Source organism: Hyla sarda, chromosome 7, assembly GCF_029499605.1.
Source record: "Hyla sarda isolate aHylSar1 chromosome 7, aHylSar1.hap1, whole genome shotgun sequence".
In the NCBI taxonomy this organism is placed as follows: domain Eukaryota; kingdom Metazoa; phylum Chordata; class Amphibia; order Anura; family Hylidae; genus Hyla; species Hyla sarda.
This window is the reverse complement of record NC_079195.1, coordinates 123,992,142-124,016,411: the sequence shown is the minus strand read 5'-3', so window position 1 is coordinate 124,016,411 and position 24,270 is coordinate 123,992,142. Positions and strand designations below refer to the sequence as shown.

Here is a 24,270-nt window from a genome sequence, read left to right as displayed (position 1 = left end):
TCTTCCAATTGTCCTGTCTATCATGGATATATACAATAAAGTATTTTGTTCAGAAGAGTTGTGCCCTGCTGGATACTTACTTTCTGATAATCTATATAATACATCTGTTGTATTAGAGGCCTACAAATTAGGGATCGACCGATTATCGGTATGGCCGATATTATCGGCCGATAATCACGATTTTGGGCATTATCGGTATCGGCAATTACCTTGCCGATAAGGATACGCCCCCCCCCCCCCCCCCGCACCGCACCGCGACCACCCCCCCGACCGTAGTGCTGGGCGGTATACCGGTATGGATTTTTGCCCATACCGCTATACCGGTCGGGCCCCTCCCCCACCCTCCGAGTCAATAAAAAAATAAAGATAAAATAAACTTACCCGTAATGGTGGTGGTCCGGGCCATCCATCCTTCCTTCCTGTAGTGTCCGGCGGCATTCCGGGTGGATGGTGAACCGGTCCGGGCTGTCCTTCTCCGGGGGTCCTCTTCTCCACTCCGGGCAGGCTCCGGCCTAGTACGCTGCATAAACGCCGCTACGCTGCGACGTCAGGTGCGTCGCTGCGCACGGGTGTCACTGTGCAGCGGCGTCTATGCAGCGTACTAGGACGGAGCCTGCCCGGAGTGGAGAAGATGACCCCCGGAGAAGAAGGACAGCCCGGACCGCTGCACCCTCCACCCGGAATGCCGCCGGACACTACAGGAAGGAAGAATGGATGGCCCGCTTTAAATCAACGATCTGCAGCGGTGTCGAGGGGAGATAAATAGCCGATAACATATACCGGAATATCGGCATAAGTTATCGGCTATCGGCCCTAACCTCCACCGATTATCGGTATCGGCCCTAAAAAAAAACATATCGGTCGATCCCTACTACAAATCCCTTAGAGCGCATTTAAACAAACTGGTTGGAAAGGTGTTGCAAAAATAAAGCTCCTGGTACCAAGTGCTCTCCGCTTCTTTCAGATCCTGAGTGCTGACCCTGATGAAGTGCTGCCAACCAATGGCCACAGCAGTGATCTGCCTCAGCCAGTGATTGACTAAGCAGGTATATCCTGTCGAGTCGGCACACCATCAGAATCAGATGGAAGGAAGCAGATAGCACAATAGACTATAGCCTATCAGTCAGAAAGCCAACTGCATAAATGTAATGGCAGCTTAACCTACCCAACATTACTAGAAGCCGTGAGGGCACCATAGTGTTATAGGGAATCTGTCAGCCTTCAAAACTGCTGACAGCCCTACACAGAGGTCGGAGAACAGGGTGTAAGGATACTTAATGTTTCCAACAAATAACTTCCCCGACAGAACAATGTTGTTTGAGGTCTTGGCCATCGCTATGGTAAGTATCCACGAGACGGGCTCTTCAGTGCATGGAGGAGCAGCTTGGAAAGCTCTTAAAGGGGTACTCCGGTGAAAACCTTTTTTCTTTTAAAATCAACTGGTGGCAGAAAGTTAAACATATTTGTAAATTACTTTTATTAAAAAATCTTAATCCTTCCAGTACTTATTAGCTGCTGAATGCTACAGAGGAAATTCCTTTCTTTTTGGAACACAGATGACATCACGAGCACGGTACTCTCTGCTGACATCTCTGTCCATTTTCGCAACCTTGCATAGCAGATGTATGCTAAGGGCAGCATGGTGGATCAGTGGTTAGCACTGCTGCCTTGCAGTGCTGGGTACTTCGGTTCAAATCCCTCTAACAAACAACAAATCCCACAACAATAAATATAGTGTTATTATTATAATAATGTCAGCAGAGAGAACTGTGCTCGTGATGTCATCAGAGAGCATTCCAAAAAGAAAAGAATTTCCTCTGTAGTATTCAGCAGCTAATAAGTACCGAAAGGATTAAGATTTTTTTAATAGATGTAATTTACAAATATGTTTAACTTTCTGCCACCAGTTGATTTAAAAGAAAAAAGGTTTTCACCGGAGTACCCCTTTTATACAGAAAGCTCTGAGCAGCTCACATGAAAAGCCTATCTCCTGGACACCTGCCATGGTGATGGCTGGCACATCAAACAGTGATTTTCTCAATCTCGCAAGTCATCTCACTGAAACCGAAGGTACTGTTACACTCCCCTCTACAACCTCCATATAAGTTTGTCAGCAGTCGGCTCAAAAACTAAGAGACTTCCTTTAACCTATTCCCTGTCAAGGACTCTTCTACACGGCATCTCAAATATTGAATACAATTTATTTAATAGCTCCACAAAATCTGCATTCTAGGATCTTCCCTTTCCACCCTGTCAGTTGCCTCATGCCAACATATCCTGCAACCAAGTAGCAAAGTTCTGCCCTGTCCATACAATAGGCCTTTATTATTCATATATGTGATGTATTTGGAGTCTGTTTTTCTAACTTTGTCAAAACAGAAAATCATAACAAAAAGAGATTGGTATATAAAAAGGAAACTTTTCCTCCCTTTTGGAACCAGTCTTAGTTCACGCGTGCACTACAACTAAGTGACTGAGACAAAAAGACTTCACAGTGATATCAAGTGCTGCGAATATCACAGTTTGACTGAAGTAGATCCCAGTGCGATATGGAACTTTAATGCTGCATACTTAACTATAATGTTGTTGTGTGTGTTTCAAGAGATTGTGATGGGGGTGGGGGTTGGTGATGCGACTACAAATCCAACAATTTTTTGCCTTCAGGTATACATGAAAGAAATCTGTAACTAAGTCTCATTTTGACTTCTTGCATAGTCGGACATGATAAGTGTAGACTGGGCATATATGTCTTGCCAAGAGAGCCATATGGGAGGCATGGTGCTTCTTTTACATATAATGAATACTAGATTGTACCTCCTGATCAGTACAGACTGTCCTAAGCAAAACTTTAAGGGAATCTGTCAGGAGATTTGAGGGTTTGAGCGTGATCTGCATTGATCATGGCATCTGAGGGGTTAATGGCGGATATCTGTGCGATCGCAGATGTCCGCCATTACCGGCGGGTCCCTGGCTGCTATCAGCAGCCGGGACCTGCCGCGCATGACCCGAGCATGCTCCGATGCTCGCGGTTATGTATAGGACGTAAATGTACGTCCTGGTGAGTTAAGTACCAGCTCACCAGGACGTATATTTACGTCCAGCATTGTTAAAGGGGTTATCCAGCAATAACAAAACAGAGCTAAATTTCTTCCAAAAACAGCACATCATCTCTCCTCAGGTTGTGTATGGTATTACAATTTGTCTCCATTCGCTTCAATGGAACTAAGCTGCAATACCACACACAACCTAAAGACAGGTGTGGTACAGTTTTTTTTATTTTTTAAGAAATGTTGCACCCCAATTAAAATGAATTGTATATTTGTTTTATAATTAAAAAACAAAAACACTGATAAATATTCTTTTTTCTTGCTTTATTATATTTTCTGATTGTAGATTTTTTTATTTTTCTGTACAAAAAATTCTAGGGGTAGACATTTTGCCTGAGCAGCTTTTCACAGCATCTAGAGATCTGTTTTACAGCAGACACATGAGTAAATAGTCTGGAGCTGATTTCTATGAAAGAGTGCTCTAGTTATGCATTGTGATCTGTGCATAAGTCACTGTTAAGGCAGGATGGGAGGGGAAGAGGGGAGTAAGCTGTGACAATTAACTAATGTAAAGTGTAAATGGTGGATTCTGGACAATCTACGTGTTCCTTGTCATTGTATTCCTGCTTGTGAAGAGAATGAGGAGGATCTTGAAAAAAGTGATCTATACAGAACAGGAAGTGTCAGCATAATTGGGTAAGATTACAGCATTTGATTCTTCTAGATCTCTATGTGGTATTAGGCACTATAAATCACGTACTCCTGAGTACTCTCAGCTCAACTGGTCTTAAAGGGAACCAATCATGAGATTTTACCATATAAAAGGTGTTATACATAGTAAAATTTTCTTCCTCACCATCCCCAGGGGAAGTTCCTGCTCACAGGGATGAAGTTCTGAAATTAGTAGGTTTCCCCCGCCAGCCCCGTAAGACCCCTGGACGGGGAGCTATACTTACTTAGTCCTGTCTTCTACGGCTGTTATTACGCTCCCTCAGCCTTCGTCAACATTCTGCTCCCTAAGCAGACGTGGCAGAGCATTGACGATGACCTTGCCCAGGCTGTCAATCACACTGAGGGGGCATGATTACAGCCGAAGAAGAGAGGACTTTTAATTATGGCTCCCCGCCCAGGGGACTCCTTACAGATGGGTAGATTTACTAACTTCATATCCTCACCATCACTGCGGGCAGGAATGTCCCCCGGGGGTTGGTGAGGAAGAAGATTTTACCATACACAACGAGGTGCCACACATTATATATGGTAAAATCTCATTATTGGTTCACTTTAAGGACTCTGCTCTCCTGGTTTTCTTCTTAACTCTGACTGTTCAACGTCTCATTTTCCGACTCTACTTCTTTTCCTCTTGCGGTCAGGGGTTCATCAGGGATCTGTCATGGCCCTCTCCTCATTCCTCTCTATATAGCCCAGATTGGCAAAAATACCATATCTATGCTGATGACACTTAGCTATACACCTCTTTCCAGGACATCACCCCTACACTCCAACAAAACTGAAGCGCTGTATAAAACGTCATATCTTTCTAAAAACAGAACTTCAACCATAGACTAATCTACCTAAACCTGTTATTTCCATCTCAGTGTGTGGTACTAACATAACTCCTGGGCAGCATGCCCACCAAAGTTATGCTAAACGCAGGTCCCCCCCCCCCCCCCCCCATATTCAGCCTCTTTCATATTCTTGTCACCTGCACATAAAAACATCTCCAGGATTTGCCCTTTTCTCGCTGCTAGAACAGCTAAACCCCTTGTTCTGATTTAATTCTCACCTTAACTACTGTAACACTTTACTAATGGGCCTAATCTGAACTCTCCCTTCTTTCGTCCATCCAAAGTGCAGCAGCCAAACCCCTCTTCCTTTCCATCGCTCTATGCACTTTACCAAGGATACTGATTGGCTGCAGCAGTCAAAGGGACACTGAAGCTCCAACCAAAAACATCCACTGCTAAACACCAGATTGCAGACCAAAGACATCTGAAGCTCAACAAAAAAGGCAGAATGGGGGATCAGTATGGAAACTGAGGCAGAGGTAAGTAAAACAGTTTTTTTTTTCCTTTTAAACATAGGAGGACACTTATGACTGACACATGGAGGATACGAGGGGACAGTAATAACTGTGATACAGAGAGACATTAGGGGAACTCTAATGACTGACACAGAGGGAGGAGAGGGGAGACTAATGACTGATCATATGATGCCACATAACACATTGCATAGTGACATAACATTACGCAAAGTGTGACACCCTGAAATGTTTTTGCTGGCTACTAGATTCATAAAAAAAATGTCAGGCCCTGACCTATTTCACAGCACACATTGTTAAAGAAAAAAAATATATATATAAAAAAAAAGGGCCATTAACATATAATGTACTACTGTATTAACTTTTCCATAGACTTTAAAGGGGTTATCTAGGATAAGAAAGACAGAGATAATTTCTTCAAAATAGAGCACCACACCTGTCCTCATGGTGGGTGTAGTATAACAAATAGTTTTCATTGAAGTTGATGGAGCTTGGTTGAAACACCCCTCACAAACTGTAAACCAGGTAAAGTGCTGTTTTTTGGAAGACATTGGCCCTCATTTACTAAAAGTGGAGTGTAGTTTTCTTTGTTTTTGTTTTTTAAAGGTATTTTTCTACGTTACTTACTAATTTTCCCTACTTGCACTTTTCCCTGTGGTTTTGCTCTGAGCCGTCGGCTTTTCCAGAGCTTAAATCCACCACAATTTATGTGGGAACATTAGTAAATTTTTTGTGATTTTTCAAAACTCAGGGTCACGCCCCCTTTTCAGCGGCCATGCCCCTTTTTCAGGTTTTCTGTGTAAAGTGGACAATTAGGGTTTTTGGATTTTTTGGAGACATAGGACCCTACAAAATCTACTCAGAAAAGCCTTAGTAAATGAGGCCCTTTATCTCTGTTTTTCTTTCCCTGGATAACCTTTTTAATATAGCACATTAGATTATCAGATAAAACTTTTTTTTTTTAAATGACCTAAAACTGGTCTTAAATTTTGACAGATGTTCTCTCTTCCAAGTGAGGCATCTTTGTGCTGCATTTATTACACTAATTATGAAAATAAATAAAAAAATATATACATCAAACTCAAAAAAAAAAAAAAAAAAAAAAAAAAAAAAAACAGCTATTTAACCCCTTAAGGACCAGGCCATTTTATACCTTAAGGACCGGAGCGTTTTTTGCAATTCTGACCACTGTCACTTTAAACATTAATAACTCTGGAATGCTTTTAGTTATCATTCTGATTCCGAGATTGTTTTTTCGTGACATATTCTACTTTAACTTAGTGGTAAAATTTAATGGTAACTTGCATCCTTTCTTGGTGAAAAATCCCAAAATTTGATGAAAAAAATGAAAATTTTGCATTTTTCTAACTTTGAAGCTCTCTGCTTGTAAGGAAAATGGATATTCAAAATATATTTTTTTTGGGTTCACATATACAATATGTCTACTTTATGTTTGCATCATAAAATTTATGAGTTTTTACTTTTGGAAGACACCATAGGGCTTCAAAGTTCAGTAGCAATTTTGAAATTTTTCACAAAATTTTCAAACTCACTATTTTTCAGGGACCAGTTCAGTTTTGAAGTGGATTTGAAGGGTCTTCATATTAGAAATACCCCATAAAAGACCCCATTATAAAAACTACACCCCCTAAAGTATTCAAAAAAACATTCAGTAAGTGTATTAACCCTTTAGGTGTTTCACAGGAATAGCAGCAAAGTGAAGGAGAAAATTCAAAATCTTCATTTTTTACACTCGCATGTTCTAGTAGACCCAATTTTTGAATTTTTGCAAGGGATAAAAAGGAGAAAATTTTTACTTGTATTTGAAACCCAATTTCTCTCGAGTAAGCACATACCTCATATGTCTATGTTAATTGTTCGGCGGGCGCAGTAGAGGGCTCAGAAGGGAAGGAGCGACAAATGGTTTTTGGGGGGCATGCCGCATTTAGGAAGCCCCTATGGTGCCAGGACAGCAAAAAAAAAAACACATGGCATACCATTTTGGAAACTAGACCCCTCAGGGAACGTAACAAGGGGTAAAGTGAACCTTAATACCCCACAGGTGATTCACGACTTTTGCATATGTAAAAAAAATATATATTTTTTTTACCTAAAATGCTTGGTTTCCCAAAAATTTTACATTTTTAAAAAGGGTAATAGCAGAAAATACCCCCCAAAATTTGAAGCCCAATTTCTCTCGATACAGAAAACACCTCGCATGGGGGTGAAAAGTGCTCTGCTGGTGCACTACAGGTCTCAGAAGAGGAGGAGTCACATTTGGCTTTTTGAAAGCAAATTTTGCTCTGGGGGCATGCCGCATTTAGGAAGCCCCTATGGTGCCAGAACAGCAAAAAAAAACCACATGGCATACCATTTTGGAAACTAGACCCCTCGGGGAACGTAACAAGGTGTAACGTGAACCTTAATGCCCTACAGGTGTTTCACGACTTTTGCATATGTAAAAAAAAAATTTTTTTTTTACCTAAAATGCTTGTTTTCCCAAAATGTTTACATTTTTAAAAAGGGTAATAGCGGAAAATACCCCCCAAAATTTGAAGCCCAATTTCTCCCGATTCAGAAAACACCCCATATGGGGGTGAAAAGTGCTCTGCTGGCGCACTACAGGTCTCAGAAGAGAAGGAGTAACATTTGGCTTTTTGAAAGCAAATTTTGCTCTGGGGGCATGCCGCATTTAGGAAGCCCCTATGGTGCCAGAACAGCAAAAAAAAAAACACATGGCATACCATTTTGGAAACTAGACCCCTCGGGGAACGTAACAAGGGGTAATGTGAACCTTAATACCCTACAGGTGTTTCACGACTTTTGCATATGTAAAAAAATATATATTTTTTTTACCTAAAATGCTTGGTTTCCCAAAATTTTTACAATTTTAAAAAGGGTAATAGCAGAAAATACCCACCAAAATTTGAAGCCCAATTTCTCCCGATTCAGAAAACACCCCATATGGGTGTGAAAAGTGCTCTGCTGGCGCACTACAGGTCTCAGAAGAGAAGGAGTCACATTTGGCTTTTTGAAAGCGAATTTTGCTCTGGGGGCATGCCGCATTTAGGAACCCCCTATGGTGCCAGGACAGCAAAAAAAAACCACATGGCATACCATTTTGGAAACTAGACCCCTTGGGGAACGTAACAAGGGGTAATTTGAACCTTAATACCCTACAGGTGTTTCACGACTTTTGCATATGTAAAAAAATATATATTTTTTTTACCTAAAATGCTTGTTTTCCCAAAAATTTTACATTTTTTAAAAGGGTAATAGCAGAAAATACCCCCCAAAATTTGAAGCCCAATTTCTCCCGAGTACGGCGATACCCCATATGTGGCCCTAAACTGTTGCCTTGAAATACGACAGGGCTCCAAAGTGAGAGCGCCATGCGCATTTGAGGCCTAAATTAGGGACTTGCATAGGGGTGGACATAGGGGTATTCTACGCCAGTGATTCCCAAACAGGGTGCCTCCAGCTGTTGTAAAACTCCCAGCATGCCTGGACAGTCAACGGCTATCTGGCAATACTGGGAGTAGTTGTTTTGCAACAGCTGGAGGCTCCGTTTTGGAAACAGTGGCGTACCAGACGTTTTTCATTTTTATTGGGGAGGGGGGTTGTATAGGGGTATGTGTATATGTAGTGTTTTTTACTTTTTATTTTATTTTGTGTTAGTGTAGTGGTGTTTTTAGGGTACAGTCGCACGGGCGGGGGTTCACAGTAGTTTCTCGCTGGCAGTTTGAGCTACGGCAGAAAATTTGACGCAGCTCAAACTTGCAGCCGGATACTTACTGTAATCCTCCGCCCATGTGAGTGTACCCTGTACGTTCACATTGGGGGGGGGGGGGGAACATCCAGCTGTTGCAAAACTACAACTCCCAGCATGTACGGTCTATCAGTGCATGCTGGGAGTTGTAGTTTTGCAACCGCTGGAGGCTCCGTTTTGGAAACAGTGGCGTACCAGACATTTTCATTTTTATTGGGGAGGGGAGGGGGGCTGTGTAGGGGTATGTGTATATGTAGTGTTTTTTACTTTTTATTTTATTGTGTGTTAGTGTAGTGTAATGTTTTTAGGGTACAGTCACACGGGCGGGGGTTCACAGTAGTTTCTCGCTGGCAGTTTGAGCTGCTGCAGAAATTTTGCCGCACCTCAAACTTGCAGCCGGATACTAACCGTAATCCTCCGCCCATGTGAGTGTACCCTGTACGTTCACATTGGGGGGGGGGACATCCAGCTGTTGCAAAACTACAACTCCCAGCATGTACGGTCTATCAGTGCATGCTGGGAGTTGTAGTTTTGCAACAGCTGGAGGCACACTGGTTGTGAAACACCGAGTTTGGTAACAAACTCAGTGTTTTGCAACCAGTGTGCCTTCAGCTGTTGCAAAAGCTACAACCCCCAGCATGTACGGACAGCGGAAGGGCATGCTGGGTGTTGTAGTTATGCAACAGCTGGAGGCATACTACTTTGGCTGGGGATGCTGGGGATTGTAGTTATGCAATAGCTGGAGACACACTGGTTTACTACTTAACTCAGTGTGCCTTCAGCTGTTGCAAAACTACAACTCTCAGCAGTCACCGACAGCCAACGGGCATGCTGGGAGTTGTAGTTATGCAACCACCAGATGCACTACTACAACTCCCAGCATGCACTTTAGCTGATTGTGCAAGCTGGGAGTTGTAGTTACACAACAGCTGAAGGTACACTTTTCCATAGAAAGAATGTGCCTCCAGCTGTTGCAAAACTACAAGTCCCAGCATGCCCATAAGGGCATGCTGAGAGTTGTGGTGGTCTGCCTCCTGCTGTTGCATAACTACAGCTCCCAGCATGCCCTTTTTGCATGCTGGGAGCTGTTGCTAAGCAACAGCAGGAGGCTGTCACTCACCTCCAACGATCCTCGCCGCATCAGGTCAGTCCCTCGTCGTCTCCGCCGCCGCCGCTGCTCCTGGGGCCCCGATCCCAACAGGGGCGCCGGGGATCGGGGTCCCCAGCACCCGGGGTGCACGTCCCGCACCCGCTCACGTCCTCCGGAAGAGGGGCGGAGCGGGTTGCGGGAGTGACACCCGCAGCAGGCGCCCTGATTGGTCGGCCGGTAATCCGGCCGACGAATCAGGGCGATCGTGAGGTGGCACCAGTGCCACCTCACCCCTGCTGGCTATGGCTGTTCGGGGCCGTCTCTGACGGCCCCGATCAGCCAATAATTCCGGGTCACCGGGTCACTGGAGACCCGATTGACCCGGAATCCGCCGCAGATCGCTGGACTGAATTGTCCAGCGATCTGCGGCCATCGCCGACATGGGGGGTCATAATGACCCCCCTGGGCGATATGCCCCGATGCCTGCTGAACGATTTCAGCAGGCATCGGGGACCGGCTCCGCTCCAGATGGTTGCGGGGGGCCGGTAAAACACATGACGTTCTCATACGTCATGTGTCCTTAAGGACTCGGAAATGGAGACGTATGAGAACGTCATGTGTCCTTAAGGGGTTAAACAACAACAAAAAATCCTGAACTACTCTCACCTTGCTGCCTTCCCCTTCTCAATTCACTCCATTACCAGTATTTTACTCAGCTGTGCTCCACTTTTCCTCAATTCCTCCACTAAACCACTGTCCAGATTCTAAGAACACACAGCTTTTACACAACCCCTGAATGAAAAACAATGTCACAGTCAAAGTGTAACTCACTTTGACGCAGGCTAGTAATGAAAGGACAATTATACTCAATATTGTAGGAGACTATTACTGGTATATCAGGTACAATGAGTACGGCTGACAACCTTCAACAATTAAGAGCTTTACAGCACAGATTACTAAATATGTGATTGCTGCTTACAGCTGCACATATATACACTGACTATATGCTAGCCATTACTGTGTCATTATAGTACATAAATACCTTAAAGAGCAAAAACATCCCAGGTCACGGAATGCAACTGCTAACATAAAATATTTTTATAGGGTTTTTCTTTTTAATTTTACATATTTGATTTACTTCAAAAGGGATCTCCATGACCATAAACATTACCATATAGCACTTAGAGTGTTACATAGCCAAGAACCCCTAAACCTATGATCATAAACCTTTCTTCCTATTAAAAGCGAAGCATGAGCATAGTACTTGTATCCAATGGACACATGGCATGGACTACCTGGGGTACACTTACCTTAGGTTTGGGAACAGAGTCTGTAGACCACCAGAGCTAATGACATTATTAGAGAGGTATTTAGGAGACCTCTGTAAACACATTGCTTCAATAAAGTTATATTATGTAATATAAAACTTTTTTTTTTGTTATTCACTTTTACAGATGTGGCAGAGGAAGAGGCCCATTACAGAAAGCCTAGTCAAGTATATTACATGGGGGATGCTCTGTGTCACTAGCGCTGTGTGCAAGTGAGTGAGCGAGGACCAGGGCATCCCGGCAGATCCTGACAAACGGTGGCAGCAGAAAGCCCCGTGTCAGCTCTAACTTCTGGCAACACAAGGTTGTAAAAGTAAATACAAACATTTTTAATGAAGTTATATTATGAAGTTATTTAAAAAGTATATATTTTTTAATTCTTTGGAAGGCCTGGTTCACAATAAGATTGTGCCCTCTTTGGCACATATGTCAACAAACTGTCAAACTTGTGCATAAACAGGCATGGGCCCATTGACTGGTGTTGTCAGCTAGGGACTATGAGGGGTATGGATAAAGGCTTTTACACATTTTTTTTTTTTTTTTTACTGTATTTTGTCGCCATTTCCTTGCGTACGACAATTGATAATTTTGGCGCAACTAGGCTCCATTTGACGCAAAGAAAAAAAAAACATACATAAAACCACACATTGCAACATTATTGATACTTACCCCCCTATGCTTGGGTGATTTCCTGAATGTAAGAGTTTGTACAAAGCAGAACACACGTGGTATATATTTCTATATCCCTAATAATACTGTTCATCTATTGTCTGTATTTGTCTCAGTATACTCACAATTGTCGAGACTTATCAAAACCTGTGAGGAAGTAAAGTTAACCAGTTGCCCATAACAACTAGTCAGATTGTTTCTGGGCAACTAGTCAACTTTTCCTCTCCAAAGGTTTTGATAAATGTCCCTAAATATTGTTATTTGTTGCCTGACTAATAAAGCAATGCTGCTTAAAATGGTCATATTAAAAATTATTTACAGGAATTTACAACACTTCCAAGGCCTCTTCTTGTTTTACATAAAGCTAGCTAAAACAAAGTCAACCAATAGCTTCAACTTCGTAATACATTGTGTAGTAGTAATGGAGCCAACCTGATATGCAGATAAATGATCCCATTCTATAAAACTGACTCATGAATTAAAGATTATTAAGATCCATATCTGGGACTGCAGAGAAAAACTTTTTATGCAGGTTGACAAAATGACTAATCGCAAATGTTCTTTCTTGCACGTTCACCTGACCTACATATTTCACCTAAATTGAAAATATACATCTCCAACGTCAGTGTCAGTCTTCAGAGAGATTGTATATAGTTCTGCAAAAATCTATTTAGTCTATTTTTATTACAATAGTAACTTTCCTAAATAACAATAAAGCCTTACTGACCATTGTTCTACTTTTACAATTGTTCATAATTTGCCACCATGGCTGACCACTATGGGACCTGCATTGTAAACAACATTTTCCATTAAATGGCTTTCTTCTTGTGCTGCTACTCACCTGTAACTATTTCCATGGCAGCAATCACTGTGCCTCTTCTGTCATAGACAGATTAGACTCCTCAAGAGACACATACCCACATGGTTGAGAAGCATAAATTCTTACATTTTTCCTGTGCAGTACATATATATCTCAGAAAAAAAGTGTTACATCTAACATTATCATGTAACCTCAATGAAATGGAGAGAACCTTAATAAAGTGACTGATGTTTTGCATTTGATGTCATGGATAAATATTTATATTTAGGCCTTTTCATGATAAAATAGTGGCAGTGGCTTTACACCGTTACCATGATCTGGATGGCAGTTATGGTGATGAAGGTCGCCATGACTTCAGATTACCAATCCCTGCAGTGACAATATTGGGGAAATAGTAATCTGAGACTCTCCCTAAACAATGCTGATGCCTGTACATAGATGTCAGCACCGTGGGAGCACTTTCTGAAGCTGAGAGTCAGAAGAGAGGCTAGGGGTAAAAGCGGGGGGGGGGGGGGGGGGGGGAGTAGTTTTATGCTCAGAAGGTACAATAACAAAAATAACTGCAAACAATCCTATGATGATATCCTTTTAGTATGATTGTATACTCCTTCACACCAATATTCATATTTTTTGCTCTTTGCCAAACCGGTTTAAAAAAAAATAATTAAAAATACAGCAGAGCAGCATTTAAAATTTCTTCTTTAAGGAAGTATGCTACCAATGAAGTAATAGATGTAAACATGTCAAAGCCATCACCAGAAAATACCCCAAACTATTTTTACTGTTATGACATTCCCACAGTTTAATATACTGAAATTTGCTAAAAGTATCAATGAAAACAATGTAACAGACCAGGGGAACATAGAACCCATTCATTGCATCGCCTTACCTGCAGTGCACTGTTAAGGAAGCAGCTATTTTGTCCTGGTTCATTTATCAGGCCCTTGCTTGGAGCAATAGATATGGAATTGCGTGGTGTAAACATCTCCTGTACTCCTCCGCGACCCGTAGAAAAATAATTTCTCTTCCAAGACATTCCCGTCTCCAGTGCAAAAATAAATGTTAATAAATTAGAGTGAAAAAAGTTTCAAACCCACTTTCACAAAGAAGAGATCCACTGCTGAGATCAATAGCCTGTACCAGGTTGTCAGGAACAAATAAATAGAGAAATGTTTCTTTCTGTTCCACCCATAAGAAGGAGCCAAGTGATGCTGATGCAGTAATACAAAGATTTTTAGCTGAAGTCAAGGAAAAAACTTGTTCCAGGGAAAGATAACAACACGAAACAGAAAGGAGAGATTTTCTCTTGGCTGTCCAGGGTAAGTGTTTACTAATGTCCAGCAGAGTTCAGTACAGCAAATGGACGTGTCTTACTTCTCCTCAGTTCCCTCCAAAGGGTGAAGTAGGGCAGGATTGTAAAAATAAATAAAAAAAAAAAGCGCTGGAAGCAGCTCCTACTCTCACACAGCATCAAATCCGCACATGACTAGATGCCCCCCCTGTGAAGTGTAAGGGGGAGTAGCAGACAACTTCAACTACAGCAGGTTGCAGCACGATACTGAAGGAATCTTTTGTTTGTTTTGCTTTTCTCTTTCCGATTCCAGGCCGCTCCTAACAAAAGCTTTTAGAAATCCAAGCTCTATGAGATGCTCATCCCAGCCCAGCTCCTTTATATATGGAAATCCCAAGCAGCTGAGAGGTTTATATGAGAGAGGAAAAAAATGCAAAGGGTTGCGTCATTTAATTACTGAGCTGCATTGTTTTGTGGTGCGCTGCCAAGTCTAGCAAACCTCACCTCCCACAGTAAACAACAGCCTTCAGAGAAGACAGTGGGGGGAAAAAGATGACAAGGAAGACCGGGAACTCTGTGAAACAGATGGGATTAAATAAAATCTGGGATGGTTAGGGAAGGCCAAGAGAACATCCTCGGGTTTAATTCCACTAAGTCCAATGGAATCAGATCTTTGTCATACTTTCTAGCTGCTCAAATAATCCACAAGAGCTATCACTTAACTGAGTTCGATGGCTGGTCTAAGGTGATGTGGTTTTGAAAATTTTCCATGATTCTCAAAATTTCCTCCCACTGGTAAACGCATGCCCTAAAGCATAGATTTGATGTCCAATACTCGAAATTGATTTCCAAATAATGTGATCTCACAAGGTTTGAGTCTTTTACAGAGCATCCTCCAAATGTCAGGCACCTGGTAAACCGAAAGAAAAAAGAAAGACAAACTGTCAATTTTACAGGTAATATTAAAAACCATGCTTGCACAAGATTGAGATGATGTGGCTACACCCTGTGTTATATAACTGGTACACATACTAAGTCTCTTTCCTATTAGAGAAAATCTGCAATTACTCAAGAGCAGAACTCCACCCTAACAAAGTCAAAAATCCCTCCTGTCTTGTCATGGATTTCCCATACAGAAGTGACTGGATGTTGTCACCGGTTTGCCTTGGATAATGAAATGAAAAAGAATATTGTGTTTAAGATCCTCATCTGTAAAGATAAAAACCAGCCATCAGATCTGTCACCCTACCAGTGGTAAAACTAAGTAGCCCAACAGATAGAGATTTCATTGTACATGTCAAACAGGTCCTAGTAGAATCTTAGTTAATTGTTTTCAAGGAACACATACTTTGCTGGGGGTTCAAGACTCTGGCAGTTTCTATGAAAGCATTAGAATAAAAAAAAAAAACACTGAACTGCTCAAAGAAGTTCTATATGCTTAAATATTTTAAGTGTGCAACATTGTTGTAAAAACAAAAAGGTTATATTGAGATAATGTGGTGGTAAACCTAAACCAGGTCACACTTAGGCCTCTTCCACACTATGAAATAGTTCCGTTTAGGAACTTCCGTCACAAGTTCCGTCACTATATCCGGGAAAACCGGTCATTACAAAACCCCTGACGGCCGTGACTAAATCGCATTGCAGCCTATGGGGTTGTGTAACAGCCCGTTTGCACCCGTATATGCCCGTAATTCATTACAGACGTGATACAGTGACGGGACGCATGCAGTAATGTTTCCGCCATGAAAAATAAATGTTTACAAATCGGAAAGCTTACATATGGTCCAATCTACATTGAATAAGTAAACATGACACTGTACCCTGAATAAGACGACAAGTATTGTCATATGTAATTTATAATCCTTTTTAATCAAAAATTCCCAGCTGCTCCACCAAAACTTGTCACAAAAGCATTAAAGGAGAACTCTGGAATAGGAAAATTATTGTCCATACTGCCGACAGTAAAAAAATAAACAGGTACATGCCTTCCTTTGCTCCAGGTGCCGGGGCCGAAAAAGTCACCCTGCCGCTCAGCCTATAGCCGGCCGAGTCGGGACTTCGCTGTGGCCGGTGATTGGCTGAGTGCAGTATGACTCGCCGACCACCGGCAACCAGGAAGAGGATCGCGGTGGACGCCGGAGCCGGTTACCGGGGGAGCGAAGGAAGGCAGTATGGACGATAAATTTTCCTATTCTGGAGTTCTCCTTTAAGATGCTACTATCTCACCCAAAGCACATGGCTTGCTTTAGATGTATATGATGGCATAATTCTTCACACAACACCAGAAACCCGCAATGACATGGCTTGAATACACCAAAGTCAGTCACCTGGATATTTCAGCTGTTAATGGATCAATGGCCAAACATGCCAATCAAGACCTAGCGATCAGTCAATGAACAAGCAATCACTCATTTGTTAGCTGATCTCTGGGATTGTGTGGCCATAAAAATCATTGTTGATTGGCTGCAAATCTCCCACATAAACAAGGGATGTACTGTTGACAATCATGTAAGTCAAGGACCACACAACAATCCAGCGGTCATTCACGCAGTCCTTGCCACATACTGAGCCCTGTGTGCCAATAGATGGATGCTCACTTTAAACATGGGTCTGCCAACCTAAAAAGCCTAAAAGGGGGCAATACACCTTTGTCAGGCAAACATTCTTTCGGCCAGACAGCTCTGAAAACAAAAAAGGTTGGGCACTTGAAATCCACCATTCCTAATCCTGCTCTCCACAGACATAATTTGGTAGGAGAGCAAGGGGAGGCCCCCTGATAATTTAGACAGTCTTTGGCAGACTATACACTCACACACTAAAAGTTCTTATAGTCCAATCCCTCACACAAAGAAAACAAAACAAAACAAAAAACACCACATGAAGCAAAAAAAATTTTTTTTTAAATGTTAATAATTATGACCACCAATAAGTCAGTTTATGATGTAATGTTAAGAGGCAAATAAGAAGTAAGCAAACAAGCAATAGAGTTGCAGAAAAGCAGCAAATGCAAAATAGATAAATGAATTGCAGAATATTGTTTTGGAGGCCAGGACCTCTTTTCCTACACCGCTATTATTTCTCTACTTGTTTTAGCTATAATGATCTTGTTACTGAAGTATTTTTTTAAAAATAAACCGTACATTAAAAGAAGTTGTAGCATGATAAATACTGATAGAACATAAACCCAGGAGGGTATAACTACACGGCTCTTCTGAGAAGCAGAATGCCCTGTTGTTACATCAACAAACTTTGAGAACACCAAACAGCAGGTGCCCGAGTCTCTGAATACAAAGAAAGTCTTGTCTGCCTAGTGCAGAGCCGTGTGGAGCATGGTACACACTTAAGAACAGGGCAAGACTTACACTGTCCTTCCAGTATCCCTCTACTTGTTCACGCTGTGCTGACCACTACATAAAACATGTTAGGCTGGTAAAACAACACACACAATGAAGACATTATATGTGGTGTGGTTAGAAATTATAAAGTCAATTCACAGCTTAACAATAACAGAACATCATATAAGGAAGATACAGGCAGATCATTCCTATTAGTTGTGGTTGTGAATGACAAAACAAAAAGCAGCAGATATTATGTAAAATTATATAATTGTGTACACCCTTTGCATTCTATAATCCACTTGTACAAATATTAAGAAACTCTGTCTTTCATTGAACTGAAACACAAAATTTTGTTTAGTTTTAGTTTAGTTTTTTGTAAATAACATCAGTGTTTATCAGCTGCAGCATGATGTGAGCGCAGTAGTCCTCGCAGTAATGTGTGCACTCTATTTTGGCCTCAAGTTCTCTTGATGCTACCACAGCCATCCATTGCTTATTAGAAAACAAATTCTTCTAGATTTAGCATACGGCACCCTCATACTGTGGATGATCATGCAAGCTCAGGTTTATTTCCCATCATACAAAGCGTTTCACAGTATTAGATAACTGCTTTGTCAGACAAGAAGTAAAATTTCTGAATTAAGACGACGAATCTTACCATAATCTGCCAAGAAAATGAAAGAATTCTCCTTTGTGCATTAGTGTACATTATTACATGGTTTCATGTTAAATCAGTTTTTCCTGGCTAAATGTGTTTGAGGCCAAAAAGGTCTGAAGGTCAACAACCCTTTTGTTATAAGAGGTCAAAGGTTGCTCATTAAGAGGAGACAATTATTCCAATTAGGTCTCTTTCATTCGTCAGACACTTACCAATTATGACATCACACATGCCAATTTCATATTCATGTTTCCATGCTTTCAGCATCTACAAAGCTTGAACAGATTCTAAGACAATAACACAGGAGTTCAAAATATTCTAACTGTCCATTAAGTAAAAACGTGAACAATTTCAGGCAGTGGTTATTTATTGATGGCGTTTACCGCGGTGTGTATACACCATGGTCATCGCCATCTGAAAAATGTATGATGTGGGTGGAGCTTAGTATAGAGGGGGAGTGGTCTCCTATAAGAAAAAAACCTGCACCTCTTATTAAATCTGACTAATCTAACACCAGCAGGATCTAACTTAAGACCGTCGAATGAAACATCGATCTTAACAACACCCCCACCCTCCCCTCAGTGTGCTCAGTAAAATGTTTTCTGAAACCCATGACACTGTTCACATCTGCAGTTGTAGCCATACATTCAATCATATTTTGGAACTAAACCAAAAAAGGGAGGAAAAAAGCTAATTGGATAGAATGTCACACCAATCTTAAAAAATGGTCTGGACAAAGATTATCGCCACCCTTTCAAAATTGTGGATAAATAAGATTGTTTCAAGCATGTGATGCTCCTTTAACCCCTTAAGGACCAAGGACGTACCGGTACGTCCTTGGTCCTGCTCTTCTGATATAACGCGGGGTTACACAGTAACCCCGCGTCATATCATGGCGGGCCCGGCGTCATAGTGAAGCCGGGACCCGCCTCTAATAGCGCGCAGCGCCGATCGCGGCGCCGCGCGCTATTAACCCTTTAGCCGCGCGCTCAGAGCTGAGCCGCGCGGCTAAAAGTGAAAGTGAAAGTTCCCGGCTAGCTCAGTCGGGCTGTTCGGGATAGCCGCGGCTAATCGCGGCATCCCGAACAGCTGACAGGACAGCGGGAGGGCCCCTTCCTGCCTCCTCGCTGTCCGATCGCCGAATGACTGCTCAGTGCCTGAGATCCAGGCCTGAGCAGTCATGCGGCAGAATCGTTGATCACTGGTTTCTTATGAGAAACCAGTGATCAACATAGAAGATCAGTGTGTGCAGTGTTATAGGTCCCTATGGGACCTATAACACTGCAAAAAAAAAGTGGAAAAAAAAAGTGAACAAAGATCATTTAACTCCTCCCCTATTAAAAGTTTGAATCACCCCCCTTTTCCAATAAAAAATAAAAAAAACACAGTGTAAATAAAAATAAACATATATGGTATCACCGCGTGCGGAAATGTCCGAATTATAAAATTATATCATTAATTAAACCGCTCGGTCAATGGCGTGCGCGCAAAAAAATTCCAAAGTCCAAAATAGTGCATTTTTGGTCACTTTTTATATCATTTAAAAATGAATAAAAAACGATCAATAAGTCATATCAATGCAAAAACGGTACCGTTAAAAACTTCAGATCACGGCGCAAAAAATGAGCCCTCATACCGCCCCATAACCGAAAAATAAAAAAGTTATAGGGGTCAGAAGATGACAATTTTAAACGTATTAATTTTCCTTCATGTAGTTATGATTTTTTCCAGAAGTCCGACAAAATCAAACCTATATAAGTAGGGCATCATTTTAATCGTATGGACCTACAGAATAAATATCAGGTATCATTTTTACCGAAAAATGTACTATGTAGAAACGGAAGCCCCCAAAAGTTACAAAACAGCATTTTTTTTTCAATTTTGTCGCACAATGATTTTTTTTCCCGCTTCACCGTAGATTTTTGGGCAAAATGACTGATGTCATTACAAAGTAGAATTGGTGGCGCAAAAAATAAGCCATCATATGGATTTTTAGGTGCAAATTTGAAAGAGTTATGATTTTTTAAAGGCAAGGAGCAAAAAACGAAAATGCAAAAACGGAAAAACCCCCGGTCCTTAAGGGGTTAAACTCACCTGGGGCAAGTAACAGGTGTGGGAAATATAAAAAAAAAAGAAAAAATAAAAAAAATCACACCCGAAAGCAAATAAAAAAAAAAAGAGAAGTTCACTTAGTCTTTGCATTGTGTGTCTGTATGTGCCACACTAAGCATGAACAACAGAAGAGGAGAAGAGAACTGTCTGAGGACTTGAGAACAACAATTGTGGAACAATATCAGCAATCTCAAGGTTACAAGTCCATCTCCAGAGATCTAGATTTGCCTTTGTTCACAGTGCGGAACATTATCAAGAAGTTTGCAACCCATGGCTCTGTAGCTAATCTCCCCAGGCGTGGACGAAAGAGAAAAATTGATGAAAGGTGTCAGCGCAGTACAGTAACCCCCCCGTCAGATAGGTTCACTTACCTATCCCCGCTGCTCCGGCTCCACTTCACGATCCTCCGGCGTTTTCTGCATCTTCTCCGGGGTCCAGGCCTCGCTTTCTGGCGTCGTTATTACGTCGCTACACACGCCGTCCCGGCGCTGCAACGTAATAACGTCACCAGAAAGCGAGGCCCGGACACCGAAGAAGATGCAGAAAAAGCCGGAGAATCCCGAAGAAGACGCCGGAGCAGCGGGACAGCATCGGGAGCCCCTGGGACAGCATCGGAGCAGTGAGGACGCGGTCCGGAGCGGCGGGGACAGGTGAGTATAAATTCCTATATTTTACATTGCACGAATCCCTCAACATACGATGGATTCGACAAACGATGGGTAGTTTGGAATGAATTACCATCATATGTTGAGGGACCACTGTATAGTCCGGATGGTGGATAAGCAGCCCCAAACAAGTTCCAAAGATATTCAAGCTGTCCTGCAGGCTCTGCGAGCATCAGTGTCAGCGCAAACTATCAGTCGACATTTAAATGAAATGAAACACTATGGCAGGAGACCAAGGAGGACGCCACTCCTGACACAGACATTAAAAAGCAAGGCTACATTTTGCCAAAATTAACTTGAGTAAGCCAAAATCCTTATGGGAAAATGTTTGGTAGACAGATAAGACCAAGATAGAGCATTTTGGTAAAGCACATCATTCTACTGTTTACCAAAAACAGAATGAGGCCTACAAACAAAAGAACACAGTACCTACAGTGAAATATGGTGAAGGTTCAATGATTTTTTTTTTTTTTTTTTTTTGCTGCCTCTGGCACTGGGTGCCTTGAATGTGTGCAAGGCATCATGAGGATTACCAACGGATTTTGGGTCGCACTGTACAGCCCAGTGCCTGAAAGCTGGGATTGCGTCCAAGATCTTGGGTCTTCCAGCAGGACAATGAACCCAAACATACGTCAAAAAGCACCCAGAAATGGATGGCAACAAAGCGCTGGAGAGTTCTGAAGTGGCCAGCAATGAGTCCAATTCTAAATTCCATTGAACACCTGTGGAGAGATCTTAAAATTGCTGTTGGGAAAAGGCGCCCTTGCAATAAGAGAGACCTGGAGCAGTTTGCAAAGGAAGAGTGGTCCAACATTCCGGCTGAGAGGTGTAAGAAGCTTATTGATGGTTATAGGAAGCGACTGATTTCAGTTATTTTTTCAGTGTGCAACCAAATATTAAGTTAAGGGTGCCAATAATTTTGCCCAGAACATTTTTGGAGTTTGGTGTGACATTTTGTCCAATTAGCTTTTTTCCACCCTTTTTTTTGTTTAGTTTCAATACACACAAAGGGAATAAATATGTGCATAGCAAAACATGTGTTACTGCAATTCTTTTCTGTGAAAAATATTTCATTTTCTAGAAAAATTTCATGGGTTCCAACATTTACGGCCATGACTAAGTTAATGGGGACATTCAATATAACATAAAAGGGGTAATGCTGCTAAAATGTAAATACCCACAGGATAGGGGATAAGTGTCAGATCTCTGGGGTCCGACCGCTAGGACCCCCCACGATCTCCTAAATGGGCTCCGGCTCTCAGAGGAGTGCGTGCTGAGATCACTTCGTTCATTCTCTATAGGAGTGCAGAAGAAAACCGAGTGCTTCACTTGAGCATCTCCAGCGCTTCCATAGAAATTAATGGAGCACATGCCGACCCCAACACGCGCTCCTCTCAGAGAGCCGTGGCTCGTAAAGGAGATTGTGAGGTGTCCAAGCGGTCGGGCCTCCCCAATCTGACACTTATCACCTACCCTAATGACAGGAGATAAGTTACTTTTTGCTGTATTACCCCTTTTAGGCTGTCAGAATATCTCTGTAAATACAGCATCTGATGGGGCATGCAATAAAGATTTCTGAAATATTTATACAGAATCCAACAGAAGAAGAAAAAAACTCTGTATGGGCATGTTCACACATTAAATAACTTACGGTGGAATTCCTGCTTCGGCCAATCCGCTGAGATGCTTAACTGCCATTCACTTTAATGGGTCAGCCAGCAATTTGCTAATCTACAGCTATCGCTGATTTTCCATGGACATTTTTTAGTGAATGGGAACCCGCTGAAAGTTTATTAGTGTGTGAACGTACCTTATGAAATCCGTCAGGCTTGGACTTTAGGCCATATTATGGACACAATCAGGAAATCTGCAGATTTTCCACAGAAAAAAAAAAATGTTGCTGTATTTCTACACTGGCAAATATGTCCAAGATTGTACAGACTTCGTTTCAGATTTGGGGTGGGTTTATGTAAATGTTTTATCCAGGGAAATTTTAAGATTTTGTTGCCGATCCACAGCAGATGTGGATTTATACGGAAATTCTGCAATAATTGAGCAGCATAAATTGACCTACCATGGATTTTAAAGTCAGCCAATATACATGCAGACGTTATGTTGATTTTTTACTCGGATTTTTAGAAATCAAAGCTACATAGCTGCAATAACAATACATGGTAAACTTTCTGCACACAAGTCCAAACTGCAGCATAGCTGTCTCATGTGAACATACTGTATGGCTAATTTTAGTTATTTACTCTTTTTAAGGAAGCCATTTAGTTGCAACAACTCCATCTACATTTTTGCTAGATATTTTAAAAATGTAAAAAGGAGACTAGAAAAGCTAGAAAAGTTTTGTCTTGAACCCAAAAGACATTTACCGTATATACTCGAGTATAAGCCGAGTTTTTCAGCACGATTTTTCGTGCTGAAAACACCCCCCTCGGCTTATACTCGAGTGAACTCCCCCACCCGCAGTGGTCTTCAACCTGCGGACTTCCAGAGGTTTCAAAACTACATCTCCCAGCAAGCCCGGGCAGCCATCGGCTGTCCGGGCTTGCTGGGAGTTGTAGTTTTGAAACCTCCGGAGGCCCGCAGGTTGAAGACCACTGCGGCCTTCAACATCATCCAGCCCCCTCTCACCCCCTTTAGTTCTGAATACTCACCTCCGCTCGGCGCTGGTCCGGTGCTGCAGGACTGTCCGGAGAGGAGGTGGTCCGGTGGGATAGTGGTTCCGGGCTGCTATCTTCACCGGGGAGGCCTCTTCTAAGCGCTTCGGGCCCGGCCTCAGAATAGTCACGTTACCGTGACAACGACGCAGAGGTGCGTTCATTGCCAACGTACTTCTGCGTCATTGTCAAGGCAACGCCTCTATTCCGGGCCGGAAGCGCGGAGAAGAGGCGCTCCCGGTGAAGATAGCAGCCCGGACCACCTCCTCACCGGACCACCTCCTCTCCGGACCACCTCCTCTCCGGACAGCCCTGCAGGACCGGACCAGCGCCGAGCGGAGGTGAGTACTCAGAACTAAAGGGGGTGAGAGGGGGCTGGATGATGTTGAAGGCCGCAGTGGTCTTCAACCTGCGGACCTCCGGAGGTTTCAAAACTACAACTCCCAGCAAGCCCGGACAGCCGATGGCTGCCCGGGCTTGCTGGGAGTTGTAGTTTTGAAACCTCTGGAGGTCCGCAGGTTGAAGACCACTGAGGGCGAATGATGAGAAGAGGATGATGAAGGGGGGGTGTGGGGATGATGAAGGGGGGTGGGGATGATGAAGGGGGGGGTGTGGGATGATTACAAGGGGATGATGAAGGGGGGATGTGTGGGATGATAAGGGGATGATGAAGGGGGGATGTGTGGGATGATGACAAGGGGATGATGAAGGGGGGATGTGTGGGATGATGACAAGGGGATGATGAAGGGGGGATGTGTGGGATGATAAGGGGA

General features: G+C 42.5%; 1 protein-coding gene across 7 annotated transcripts in view; it reads right to left on the bottom strand.

The window, feature by feature from the left end:
* Positions 1 to 24,270, bottom strand: part of USP54 (ubiquitin specific peptidase 54) — a 163,195-nt gene that overhangs the window by 109,518 nt on the left and 29,407 nt on the right. For all 7 annotated transcript variants that reach the window (XM_056530669.1, XM_056530678.1, XM_056530672.1 and 4 more), the window contains one exon: positions 13,654 to 14,965. In XM_056530669.1, the coding sequence (XP_056386644.1) occupies positions 13,654 to 13,800 (147 nt within the window). In that variant the 5' untranslated portion in view covers positions 13,801 to 14,965. The remainder of the gene's footprint in view (positions 1 to 13,653; positions 14,966 to 24,270) is intronic.